This window comes from Heloderma suspectum, chromosome 3 (genome assembly GCF_057233095.1).
Source record: "Heloderma suspectum isolate Gila_16-S chromosome 3, 16-S_ref, whole genome shotgun sequence".
Taxonomy (NCBI): domain Eukaryota; kingdom Metazoa; phylum Chordata; class Lepidosauria; order Squamata; family Helodermatidae; genus Heloderma; species Heloderma suspectum.
In genome coordinates this window covers 229,017,409-229,030,890 of record NC_139460.1, presented here as the reverse complement: position 1 = coordinate 229,030,890, position 13,482 = coordinate 229,017,409, and the positions used below count along the sequence as shown (strand labels likewise).

The 13,482-nt window shown below is 42.0% G+C and overlaps 1 protein-coding gene across 7 annotated transcripts in view; it reads left to right on the top strand.

Moving 5' to 3' along the window:
• The window catches only part of LOC146350867 (gamma-aminobutyric acid receptor subunit pi-like), an 82,898-nt gene that overhangs the window by 24,250 nt on the left and 45,166 nt on the right, over nt 1-13,482 (top strand). For 5 of the 7 annotated variants that reach the window (XM_084841926.1, XM_084841927.1, XM_084841924.1 and 2 more), the window contains exons 2-3: nt 3,788-3,874; nt 9,390-9,493. In XM_084841926.1, coding sequence (XP_084698052.1) covers nt 3,819-3,874; nt 9,390-9,493 — 160 coding nt within the window. In that variant the 5' untranslated portion in view covers nt 3,788-3,818. The remainder of the gene's footprint in view (nt 1-3,787; nt 3,875-9,389; nt 9,494-13,482) is intronic. The other 2 variants (XM_084841929.1, XM_084841928.1) reach the window with 1 other exon arrangement.

Sequence of the window (13,482 nt, the reverse complement as noted above, 5' to 3'; positions counted from 1 at the left end):
TGGTTGCAGGACAGCTCCAGGCACTCTTGAATGAAATGGATTATCTAGATCCATTTCATTTGGGCTTCAGGCCTGGTTTTGGAACGGAAACTGCCTTGGTCACCCTGAGTGATGACCTTTGCCGGGAGAGGGACAGGGGGAGTGCGACCCTGTTGATTCTCCTGGACCTCTCAGCAGCTTTCGATACCATCGACCATGGTATGATGGTTAGGCTGTCTCGGTTGGGAGTTGGAGGCACTGCAGTGGCCCCGCTTCTATTTGGATGGCCGATTCCAGAAGGTGGTGCTGGGGGATTATTGCTCTGCGCCATGGCAATTTTGCCACAGGGTTCCACAGGGCTCTGTTTTATCCCCCATGGTGTTCAACTTCTACATGAAACTGCTGTGGGAAGTTATCCAGAGGTGTGGGCTGAGGTGCCATCAATATGCAGATGACACCGAGCTCTACCTCTCTTTCTCATCAAACCCAGGTGAGGCAGTGGCTGTTCTGAATCAGGGCCTGGGCACGGTAATGGACTGGATGAGGGCCAATAAACTGAAACTCAATCCAGACAAGACAGAGGTACTGTTAGTGGGTGGTTCATCTGCCTGGCTAGGTGATATTCAACCTGTTCTGGAGGGGGTTGCACTCCCCCTAAAGGATCACGTTCATAGTTTGGGGGTGCTCTTGGATCCAACTTGCACTTGAGGCACAGGTGAACTCAGTGGCACAGAGCACTTTTTATCAGCTTAGGCTGGTATACCAACTACGCCCCTATCTGGACAGAGATAGCCTAGCTACAGTTATCCATGCCCTCATAACTTCTCATCTGAATTACTGCAATGCGTTATACATGGGGCCGCTTTTGAAAACGGTCCAGAAACTTCAGCTGGTCCAAAATAGGGCAGCAAGATTGTTAACAGGGACTGGCCTGCGAGCTCATATTACGCCGGCACTTTTCCAGCTACACTGGCTGTCAGTCCATTTCCGGGCCCGATTCAAAGTGCTGGCATTAACATTCAAAGCCCTTAACGGCTTGGGACCAGGTTATCTGAAGGATCACCTCCTCCCATATGTGCCTGCCCAGACCTTAAGATCATCCTCAGCAGTCCTTCTCCGTGAGACCCTGCCAAAGGAAAGGAGGTGGGTGGCTACTAGGAAGAGGGCCTTTTCTGCTGTGGCACCCTGGCTATGGAATGAGCTCCCTAGTGAGGTTCTCCTGCCACCTATGTTGTATTCCTTCCAGTGCCAAATGAAGACCTTTTTATTCTCCCAGGCATTTTAGTGTTTTAGCTTTCTAGTCTTTTAGCTTTGCTGTTTTAAATCTGTATTTTAAATCTCTGCATTGCTGCTAGGTTTTATTCTGGTTTTATTCTGGTTGCATTGTTATATTGTGGTTTTAATGCTTTAATATTTTATATTGTTTTACTGTGTACTTTTTGGTTTTAATTTTTGTGAACTGCCCAGAGACCTTTGGCTATTGGGCAGTATTGAAATGAAATGAAATAAATAAGTAATACACTAACAGTGACACTAGCCTTGGTCTTTGTGGTCAAGCATCCAGGTCACAAGGAATATCATTCTATCCCAGATGAGATGCTGAAGGATGGTAATGTACTCTGGACATGAACAGAAATTATACAAGCTGAATCCCCATCTAAACAGAGATTCCCCCCCCTCGCCCCACTGCCAACCCCGTGTATGTCTCAGCTGTCTTATTGTGCTGTGCGTTTGATAGGCAAGATTTCAAATGCTGTCAAAAATTAGAAGCTGGCTGACTGGCATGCCAGGAGCTAACTCATCAGCCAAATGAACACAGTAAAACTGCAGCTTATAACAGAAAGGAGACATGACTTCTGGCTTGCTCTCATCAATTAATTATATTCAGAGAGTGAGTCCAGCAGCTGGACCTGGAAGCCCTGTAGCATTGCTGCCTGCTGGGTTTATCTTCCTTCTCCCTCCATATTGCTTTCTTTAAAAATACTCATGGTATTACGAGAACCTCCCAGTTACACCTGTTATACTAACTAGTTGGTAAATGTTAAAAAATCTTCCATTTTCTGCCTGCTGTACTATTATTTTTTTCCCTTTAATTTAATTTCTTCTTGGTAAAAGGCACCTAATCAGGTGAGGAAATGGGTGATAATGAGGTGGGCAATATGCATACAAATATATGCATATTTTTGCATCTATGTCTCCTTGCGAAAATATGATGCACATCTTAGCTTCAAGCAGTTCTGTGGGTGCTGATTCTTGGGAGCAAGCAAAATAACCATATTTAGCTCTTCAGGGATTATACCTGTGCTTATTCTCCAGTCACTTCAAATCAGAGGCCGTAAATAATCAGAGGGGCAGAATACAGGGTACTGAGGCAAGATTTTTTCTTTGAAAGGAAATAAGAGCTCTTATAAATGGGGTTGTTGGAAATGGGAGGATTGGAGTTATTCTGTGTGGTGGGAGAACTTTAATCCCTGATTAAAGAAAGATTAAAGATAAAGATGGAGATAGATGCTAGTTGTCCAGTATAGGGATAGTCTGTCTTGTCCAGTCAGGGATGATGGGAGATATAGTCCAAAACACCTGGAGGTCACCAGGTTGGGAAAGGCTGTGGTTGAGCTTGGCAACAAGGTTAGAGAAAGAAATGTCAGCTATTTAGAGAGACTGAAAGTTCAGAGGATAAGATGGATCCCAAAAGGAGGACAAACGCTCACAAGACATATGTAAATAGACAAAAGGTATGCAAAAATGGAATTTCAAGAGAAATTGCTAAAGAAACTAAAACAGTCAATAAATATTCCAAATACATCAGAAGCTTGAAATGACCGAGGAGATGGATGGGCCACAAGACAACTATTAAAGGAGTACTGAAGAAGGATAGGGAGAGAAGGCAAAGGAATATTTGCATTGGGTCTTCAGTATAGAAGATTTGGACAGATATCCACATTTGGGCCACTTCTTTGGGAAGGGCTTCTGAAGAAGTAAAGGTGCAATCCCATGCATTTTTATTCAGAGTAAACTGCATTAAACTGAGCAGGGCTCCCTTCTGACTGAAAATGCATAGGATATAGGACTGGCTACATGTCAAATAGAAGGAGCAAGGGATACAGTTCTTGGGATAACTGACAAATAAACATTATCAAGTCACTAGAATGGGACTGTATGCACCTGAGAGTCCTTAAATAAAAAAATTCACTAAAAGTGAAATTGTTGGTCTTCTAACAAAAGATGCAACAGTCACGGAAGTCAGCCTTCTACTGGAGGACTGGGAAGTAACCAATGAAACACTTTTCTTTAAAATGCTTCACAAAAGTACCCCATATCGGACCAACATGGAATTGGAGCTGCAGAGTGGCTAGACCTAATTCTAGCCCAAGTCCTGCCACAGCAGTGGTCACCTGCGGCCATTACTGCTCAAGCAAATACTTAGTGCTCCTGAAGAAAAGAGAGGAAAAGCTCACTAGAGAGGTAAAAGCTGTAAGGGTTTGGATAGTATTTCTCTACGAGGGCGAGAATCGGATCTGCCAAGTTGCCTGAGTTAGGACTGTATGGCAGCAGCATAAGCTTTAGAGTTCCATTAAATTCAAAGGGAATCATTTTCATTTAGGACTCGGGTGTAAAAACAGACTCCTGCAAATTGGGTTACACTATTCCCCTCTGAACTTCATCAGGAATAAGCGGAGTCACTACTTGAGGTTTTCCAACGATGCTTTCAAAATCTCAACCTGAGTATCCTCAGGTAACCTGTTAAGACTCTGCATGTGTTTTACATAGTGCTATTTGAGTAAGGCTTTGCTTCGTTTGCTTTTAGGAAATAATAGGATTTTTGGAGCTAACTCCCAATGATGCACACCTGGAGCTGGGGTTTCAAAGTCCTTTTCCTAATGATATTATGCAGGTAAGAGACAGCATTTATCATATTCTTCTATGCATGTAGGATAATATCAAGTGTGATGAAAGAGGATTATTAGGGCCTTTCCAAATGATGAAAAGAACAATCAGATCATTACAGGAGATGGGGCTATCAGTGGCTACTAGTCGTGATGACTTGCAACCTGGCAACTCTTATTATTGAATAAGAGAAGTTTGCTCAGAACTCAAAACTACTAATTTTAAAAAGATAGGATAACACTTATATGAATCTCTGTACATTAATTTCTATTGCTGTTAACACATTGCTGCATCGTGCTCCTTTGTGCTACCATCGCATAGGTGGAAGAAGCGGCTCTTCATATTGCTGATATGGTGGCGGCAAAAGTAAGTGGGGGGGGGGATGCAATGAGGGAACCACAGTGCAGGCGGCATTTGTCATGTCTCGGTGTTCTGTAAATAGGATAAGGTGGGGCAGGCTGCAATCGTTCCAGAGACCATATGAATTTAAAAATTGGTGCTGGAAGGAAGAAGGACTGTTGGTGCTAGAAGGAGGAAGATGAAAAAGAGAGGAGAGCAACAGCAGTGTGAAGGAATAGGGACAAGCAACTCCTAATGATCTAGCAATAGTAACACTGTACTTTCTGGTGAACTGTGGTTTAAAGTTAAGAGTTTTTCATATTTGGTGTGTGTCATTCTGTTTATTATTTCATTAATATTTGGGGTGGGTTAGGGTATTTTTAGAAATAAGATGATTTTAATGTAGAATTTTATTGTTTTAAACTGTTTTTATTAATGTACATCGCCCAAAGTGGCTGGATGACCAGCCAGATGGGCGATTAATACAATAAATAAATAAACAAACAAATAAAATATTTATTTTATAATGTTATTTACTGACTATCCTAAGGGGAAGTGAATACTGTTAAATATTTAGTTGTTTGTCTCTGGAATGATTGCAATCTTCCCCTTCTAATCCTAATTGTAGAAACCTGAGACATCACACATTATTTTCAGTTGTCCAACTAATATATTATTTCCTCCCTTCCACAGCAAGTGGCTCTGTTGAGAGAGAGAGAGGAGTTTGGTGTGTGCCCTTCATGGACAGTTCCAATGCCATGACTAACACACACCATGCTCAGTTCAACTTTGCAAATATTTGATTTTTTTTTTTTTTTACGTTTCCAATTCTTTCATGACTGAGCACTCCCTGGAAGTATGAGAGCAGTCGCAGACTTTTTTAAAAAGAAGAAAAAAGTATCAAACGTTCCCCTGCCTACCTCTTCCCACTATAGCAACACCATATTTCCCAGCAAAATACTTTCTCTCTTGAGGAAACATCAACACCAAAGCAAATGGGTACAGTTATTAATTTGCCAGAAATGGCTTTGTTGTCCAATAACGGGTCTTGTTTATGGCATGGACTATGTTAATCAGGGTTGGCCCTCTCTTGAAGCAGAGTGAGATGCCTGCATCAGGTGGTGGAATGGGAGGAGCAATGAATTGCATTGTTTCCTGCCACCCCCACCAGGAGGCCCTGCCTCCTCCAGTGCAGGCTCTGGAGAGCCCCGCCAGCTGATCTCCTGCCGTGGCATTTGCCACACTGAGAGAGTGGCTGGTGGGGCTCTCTGGAGCAGCCGCCTGCACTGTGGTTCCCTCATTGCATCCCCCCCCCACTTACTTTTGCCGCCACCATATCAGCAATATGAAGAGCCACTTCTTCCACCTATGCGATGGTAGCACAAAGGAGCACGATGCAGCAGTGTGTTAACAGCAATAGAAATTAATGTACAGAGATTCATATAAGTGTTATTTATAAAATTTTTGTCTTGCCCTTCCCTGAAGGAGCTTGAGGCAGCATATATGTTCTCTCCAACCTCCCCCCCCCCCCTTATTCTTGCAATAGTGCTTTGAGCTATGTTTAGCTGAGAAGTAATAACTGGCTCAAGGACATTCAATGAACTTCACAGCTGAAGGAAATTTGAACATGGTTCTCAGCAGTCGAAGCAGCTGCAGAGGGACTGATCTGGATTGGGACTGTGATGTGGGGGGAAGGTGGCTTTGACCTCACCATAATCATGATCCAGATCACCCTCATGGCTGATATTTGACCTGGGGAGAAAGCTGCCATTGAAAAGGAAGACCATGGCCCTGATCCGGATTGCTACCCCATGCCTCTGTTGAGTAAAGAAAAGGCAACTATGCAAGGGCTGATGACATCATTAACGTTTCATGTAGTTTGGCCCTAAATCCAACATACTGTCCATTGCACCACACTGGCTGTCGTTAGCATAATTCCCTTTTGCTTTTTTATAACTCTAAATATCTACAATATTGATTAATGTGTATGTCACTTTCCTGACCTTCACAAAGTGTTCCTTTGTTTGAATATACTGTGCACGTTGCTATAGAAACATACAAAGGAAAGTGGTCTCTACTTCAAAAATTTTACTACCTAATTTGGAAACAATCAAATGGTTTCAGTCATGCATTTTATGGCAGAGCAGGGCATGCTGGCATGGAAGACCTCTTTGCTAGTGACCAAAAAGGTTTTGGAGAAGGATGGTGTTTAGAAGCATTGTTTTACCGGCTGTCTGCCTGTCTTCATAAACTACCTGGGATACGATGGTTTTCATAGCATTTGATTTTTTTTCCCCTTAGCCAACCATTTTTGCATCTTATTTGTATTTTGTGACTGGGAAGAAAATCCCTGCACAGATTTTTCAGGTGGATTTTTCAGAAGGCTCACCTAATAGACAAGCCAGCAGATCATCATATAAGGATCGACTTGAAGATACTACGCTAAGTTTTTCTCTTCCTCTTGCACACAAAAGGAAGGGGGAATGCAGGAGGCTGTGGTTCGCCATGGCTCATACCCAGTCACCTAAACCATGGTTTTAAGTCAGGGGTGGGGAACATGTGGCCCTCCAGATGTTGCTGGACTTACATTCCTATCAGCCCTAGTTAGTATGGTGGTCAGGAATGATGGGATTTGAAACCTTTAGTGTCAATTTGTACTATTTATTCAAGTTTTACAGCATGCTGGCCTGGCTTAGACATATGTTGCCAGCTTCATAAACCCTGGATTATGAAGCCAGGAATGAGTATTGAGGCTGTACATTTGGCCCTCCCCTTCTTCCTTGCATTCCAACTTCGACATGGAGATGCTGGTTTGTTTTTATATCAGGGTTCCTCATTATGGTGGAAATGAAGAACTTTGGTTTAATGTTGGCCAATTAAGCAGGATAGTAAGACAGGATCAGATCATATAACATCAGGCCCTGGCTTATTATCCTGATTAGTTAGCCAATGTTAAAACAGAGTTCCCCATTTGAGACACAATGGGGGACTCTGGCTCAAAACAAACCAGGATCTCTGCATCGAACCTGGTGCACAAGGGGAGGAGCATCCAGTCCCAGTACTTGTTCTTGACTTCATACACCAGGGTTTTGAAGCCAGGAATGTATGTCCGAACCAGGACATTTTATATTTTTATTTTAAAAAACCCATTTTGTCAGGCAACCTTGTTTCTCAACAGAGATCAGAAGCGCTGAAACTGCTCCTGTTTTTTGAAACTATAGCTAGCCTACATACCCAAAACTGTCACATGGTATAGCCCTCTCTAGATTGTGCCACTTTCAGGATACAAATCTATTACAAGGTAGACTGGCCAGATATAAATGACTATAGGTTGGATCCAGACTAAGGCTGCGGTCCTATAGACATTTACCTGGGAGTTAGTTCCATTGAATTCTGAGTAGACATGTATAGGATTGCACTGTAACGTAGTTGACTATAGTTCTCATTGAAATCTATGTGTTGTATCCAATATTAGTTCTGTGGTTTGGCTGTGGTTGAGCTTGGCAACAAGGTTACAGAAAGAAATGTCAGCTATTTAGAGAGACTGAAAGTTCAGAGGATAAGATGGATCCCAAAAGGAGGACAAACTCACAAGACATATGTACAAGACCCAATATTGGGTCTACTCTAAGTAGGACTAAGATTGGATACAATCGTATGGGACAAATTAGTCAGTGATTTCAATGGCACTTAAGTACAACTTAGTCTGAATCCAACGGTGTGTTTTTAGGGCTTTAACTGGAAAACTCCATGTATTTTGGCTTAATTCTGTTGTGATATTTCTGTGAAGTGTTGACAATTACCAACTGAAACTGAGGACACCCTGGCTCTATGTTGATTTGGATTTTCCCCCCTTGACTGAAGGTTGTTATACATACATAAACCTATTTCAAGGATGCGATTAGATATTTGTATTTTCTCAGACAACACATTCTCTATTCAGTATTCTGGAACAACTCCATCATAGGAACGTATACATTTGCGTGTGTGCCATGTATGAACCTTCATTCATCTGTACCAACAGCTGCTGAGAATACCTTGAATTTGATACAGCAGTTGTTTTAAGAGAGCTGAAGATGAGATGCCATAAAGCCACCTTTGCTTGTGGTGCACGCCCAAACTATGTGGCAGTCTCATGGCCTTTTGTACACAACAAGCCACTTCCAGAGGAGAAATTGTGAGTGGAGAAGAGAGAGAGAGAAATGCTAGAACCAGCCTTCCCTGACCTGGTGCCTTCCAGGTCTTTTGGACTCAACTCCCATCAGCTCCAGCTAGCATGGCCAGTGGTCAGGAATGCTGGGAATTGTAGTCCAACACATCTGGAGTGCACCAAGTTGAGGGCGGCTGTGCTAGATCATTGATCTTCAGATTGACTGATTGATTGTGTTTTTATTAAGCTGAGATACGATTGTCTAAACTGGGCCATATAATAAAGTGAATCCCACATGGCAGATTGGGGTTAAAGGAATGGAGAAGCTTGAAAACCAGCACATTACCACTCACACACATAGTACTGTAACAAAACAACAGAAAACCATGTGGCAGTTCAAAGGCAATATGTTTATTCCGACATCAGCTTTCAAAGGCTTCATCAGATGTATAAAAGCCCCATTATATTAATTTTCTGTTTGTGTATCTTCGTGAAACCAGGTTTGTTTATGAAAGAGTGTGCTATTATAATGGTGTTTCATAGATTTTCTCTAGTGTTGTTTCTGCTTCATTTGTGTTAACAGTGCAGTAAAAAGGACTGGGAGAGTAACACACAAATGTTCCTTGTACAAAACAACTCTTCCTCTGCATTTTCTCCCTTGAGGGACTTTGATTAAGCGGATTTTGTGGTATATGAAAAGAAGCATCATTATAACGAATGAGGAAAGGTCTACTATTATATATCTCACAAAAGCAGTGAGAGAAAACTGGAACACTTTAGAAATTTGTTCAGCTCTCAGGGCAGTTGTAACCAATTTGGGAAAAACATAAGATTGATAGATTCTGCTACTGAGGGATAAAGAGTTCTATCAAGTCTGACATGCTGGTAATGATGATTTTGCTTCTTGCAGCTGTTATGAAATATAAAAACTAGTATTTCTATGTTAGAAACCACCCAGTAAGCACAGTCTTATATCTGTGGCAATAGCCCTCAAATAATCCTCCTGTTCTTCCCCCCCCCGCTTCCTGGTTAGATCAACAAAAGTTTCCCCAGCTGAAGGAAAAGGTGAAATTCTTCCTCCAACTATACAGAAAATAATGAAAGGATATAACAAGTATCTGAGGCCATTTTTTGACAGTAAGTAGAAATAGTGTTCTAACAAGAATAAGCTTTTTTGATTCTTGGCAGCATCTGAAGAATGAGAAATGGACCCATAATGAGAGCTTCATTGGCCCTCTATTTTTGACATGGTCCTGCCATTTTGAAAGGATATGATGATTTCTATCATGAATTGCAGGGCTTAGAAGGAATCTGAAGATGTAGTTATACCCTTACAGTTCTGAGCTGTGATCATCTATATCTGAGTGAAGTGAGAAGAGTGGCCTGTAAAATGAAGATCCTAATTTACCCTGGCACACAAGCAAAACAAAGTAGGAGCAATCAGCACCTGCAGTGCAAAGTATGCATTCACTACAACAACTCAGATACCTCAAGCAATCCAGCCATATGTTATCAGCTCTCCATGCTATATAGAACATTTGAACACTTGGGAGTGAAAAGGGGAACAAATGATATTTAACATCCTATATTGCTACCCCTGTAAAATATAGTATCCTGTTTTAATATTTGCCAGAATGCCTTTAAAAATGTTGGGGGATGGGAACAGCTTTGGCTAGTAGTGGCTGTGTGTGAGGGCTCTTAACAGGTGAGAGCTGTTCATTCTGCAGCTTGCCCCAATCACATGGGAATAATCTGGAATGACTTGGGAGTGAATATAGGGACTTGAGTTGGAGATTTTGTTTGACTGCAGTTCCCATCTTCCCTGACCAGTGGCTATGCTGGCTAGGGTTGGTGGGAGTTGGCCTCCAACAACACCTAGAGGGCCACAGGTCCCCCCACCCCCGGATACAGAACATCATTTTGGGGTGACAAACTGGCCCCTCTACATGCCACTTATAATAATTGTCACATGTTTTGTATGTTAGATCAGAAGCTTTACACTGTCGTCTAAGCAACACTAGAGTCTCCTCATGCAGTTTTACATAGATCCTGGTAAAAACAACACAGGGAATTGCTGCAGAACCAGAGGTTCCTTGGGTGTTTGCTGAAGAATTATCCAGTTTTTGTTTCTTGTTTTTTTTATTTTACTTTGAGAGAAAAATAATCCAGCTGTGAAGTAGCAGCTTCAAAGAAGCCCTTGCTGTATGAACAGTTCTCTCCCATGCATGCATCCTGCATAATTATACATAATCAAATTTCATATATGCACACTGGATGTTGGGAGTTGCACATTTTTGTATCATCTGCCAGGTTAATAATTTAGAGTGACGTGCTTATATTGAAGTAGGTTACTGAACAGCATATATAGCTACTACAAATCAAAGGGATGCATTGAGTTTCATATTAAACCTCTCCTTTTAATGATTGTGAAATTAGTTATACAAAATAGAAACAGATGTTTTAGGGCTGATTTCTCTACCTCCTGTTGCCCTGGGAGACAGATGCTTTGAACACAGAGAATGAAATATGGAACATTAAAACTTACCACGGGTGGAACAGGATATCTCTCATGGCATGCTAGATCTCAAGACTTATCAGGCCTTACTACCAAAGCAGTGGAATTCCTGGCTCCATCAAGTCAATGGACATTTTCGATGTGGAGCTATAGGTTCTCCCTTGCATCGCTCAGGAAAAAAACCAAACAGTGCGGTAGAGTATTAAATGCCCCACAGCATTTTTTGAAAGTACATACCAGGGACTCGCTGATAAGCTCCAACTCAAGCCCCAATAATCACTCCCAAGTCATTCCAGATTATTATGTTGTGATTGGGGCAAGCTGCAGAGTGAACAGCTGTCACCGGTTAGTTAGAGCCTTCACACGCAGCCACTACCAGACAAAGCTGTTCCCATTGCCCGCCATTTTTAAAGGCATTTTGGCAAATATCAGAACAGGATACTATACTTTATGGGGGTAGCAATATAGGAGGTTAAGTATCATTCTTTCTCCTTTTCACTTCCAAGTGTTCAAATCTGATAGCACAGATAATATCAGCATGATATTGGAAGGGAAATGGTGCCTTCAGGACAAATCATCCCAAGCAGGATGCTTAGAACTGAACACAACTTTGGCCCTGTGTTGGCCTTCTCTCACTCCTCTCCATTTCTTTGCTCCTTCTCTTTGCTGACTAGACTGGGAAGGCGGGAAATTTACTTGTACAGGAGCATACACACAGAATCTTGGGGATATACCACTACAATCACATCTTACCAGTATAGCTGGATGGGTGTCATGACTCCTCAGGTTCTGTGGACTCAGAGGAAATGTCAGAATAGAAAGGGAATTGCTCTCAGTGCCAACCACCAAAGCCCCTCCACATCAGGAGCCCTCCCTTGCTACCATCTCCCTGGCCTGAGGATGTTATGCTGTAGTCAGCCGAGTCTGAGGACTTGGGCCTAGAAGTGGAGTCACGGTCTTCCCTGCACCATTGGAGCTCTTTGCTTCTGAAGCAGGCAAGGCACCTTTTAACGAAGAGAGATTGCTCCCAGTGGAGGTAGAACAAACCACCCAGACTGAAGCCCTATTTAGATCTCAGTTTGGGATTGTCTGTTGCTGAAGCAACATTTGAGGTTGCTTGTACAAATCTCTAGCCTGATGCCCACATGGAGCTGTCCAGGGTGCTACCTGGAAGCTGGAGTTTGCCTTGCCCTACTTGAAACTGAACTTTGGTTTGCCTGGCTGGAACCTGTTCTTTGTCTAGCCACCCCCACCCCCATTTAGGCTGGAACCCTGTCAGACAGAGACCATTACCTGGGTTGTTACTCAGTTCATCAAGCTGATAGGTATTGACAAAATCTTCTGTGAAACAACTGAGCAGTGAAAATTCTCTGTTGAGGTATGAGCAGCTAGTTCTTGTGCTTGTAAAGGCAAAACTATCAACAAAAGTGTTGCTTCATACCAGTGATGTGCACATGCACAAATATTGCTCGAATCTCATCATATGATTACTTATCACTGGATGACTTGCAACTGAACATGTGAACATCCTCCACTGAAAGTTATTGTATTTGAAAGTTCTGCCCGTAGGGACAGCTCTGTAGTGGCTCATTCACACAAGTTGAAAACTGCAGGTGATGAGCATGTGTGTGTGAACTGGCTCAAAAGTGTGGATTGCAAATGTAGGCAATAACATTCAAATTCTTACAGTAATGGACACTTTATTATCATAACCATTTCCTCGGTTTTGTTGGGCAATTTGTATGAGTTGGTAATCTGTACTTGTGCAAAATAGAATTCTGGGCATTGAAGCCTAATTTTCACGTTTTCATACTGCTACTGCAGCTTGACATGCATTGTTGTTCATTTGAAGAGTGCACAATATATTGAAGTATCCTAATGGATTTATTTCTGGCCTTTGCCTAGTAAAAGAAGTTAACTTTATAGGTGAGCAATAGCATATCTATACCTCTTTATCTCCAGTCAAATTCTATTTCATTGCAGAAGTCTGCTGCCCTGCTTAAAGTAATGACTGGATAAAAGTGATAATTCAGTTGATATGTATTGATCCTGTATTTATTGCAAAATAAAACATGTTTATTGGTTTAGCCTGTGGACTTCCAGAGTAGGAAAAAAGGCAAGAGTTCTCTATTGCCATCTATTGGACAGAAGAAGGAATAACTTCAAAAAGTTCCTTGATGCAATGGCTAATGTCAGGAATCTTGAGATTGATTTTTGTGTGTGGCTGTCTGGATAGACAAATGTTACAGGTTCATCCTAATAATTATAAATCATACAGGTGTTATCTGCTTATGTAATTAAATCCAATTTAGTTACTTTATCGATCAAAAACAACAAAGAGTCTTTGTGGCACCTTAAAGACTAAGAAATGTATTATGTCTTTAGGGTGCCACTAGACTCTTTGGCTACATTTGGATGTAATGTTTATGGTTATGGGAATGAACCTAGGCAAACCCAGGCTCAGGTGCTCCCCCTCCCCTCTCTTCCATCGCTGTGGGCACTAAGAGGAGATTGGAAGCTTTCACTTCCATTTTCAAGTAAGCACAGTTTAGCATTATGTCTGAACCCTAAACTGTGGTTGATCTTAACTATGGTTTACTGGAACAAGCTA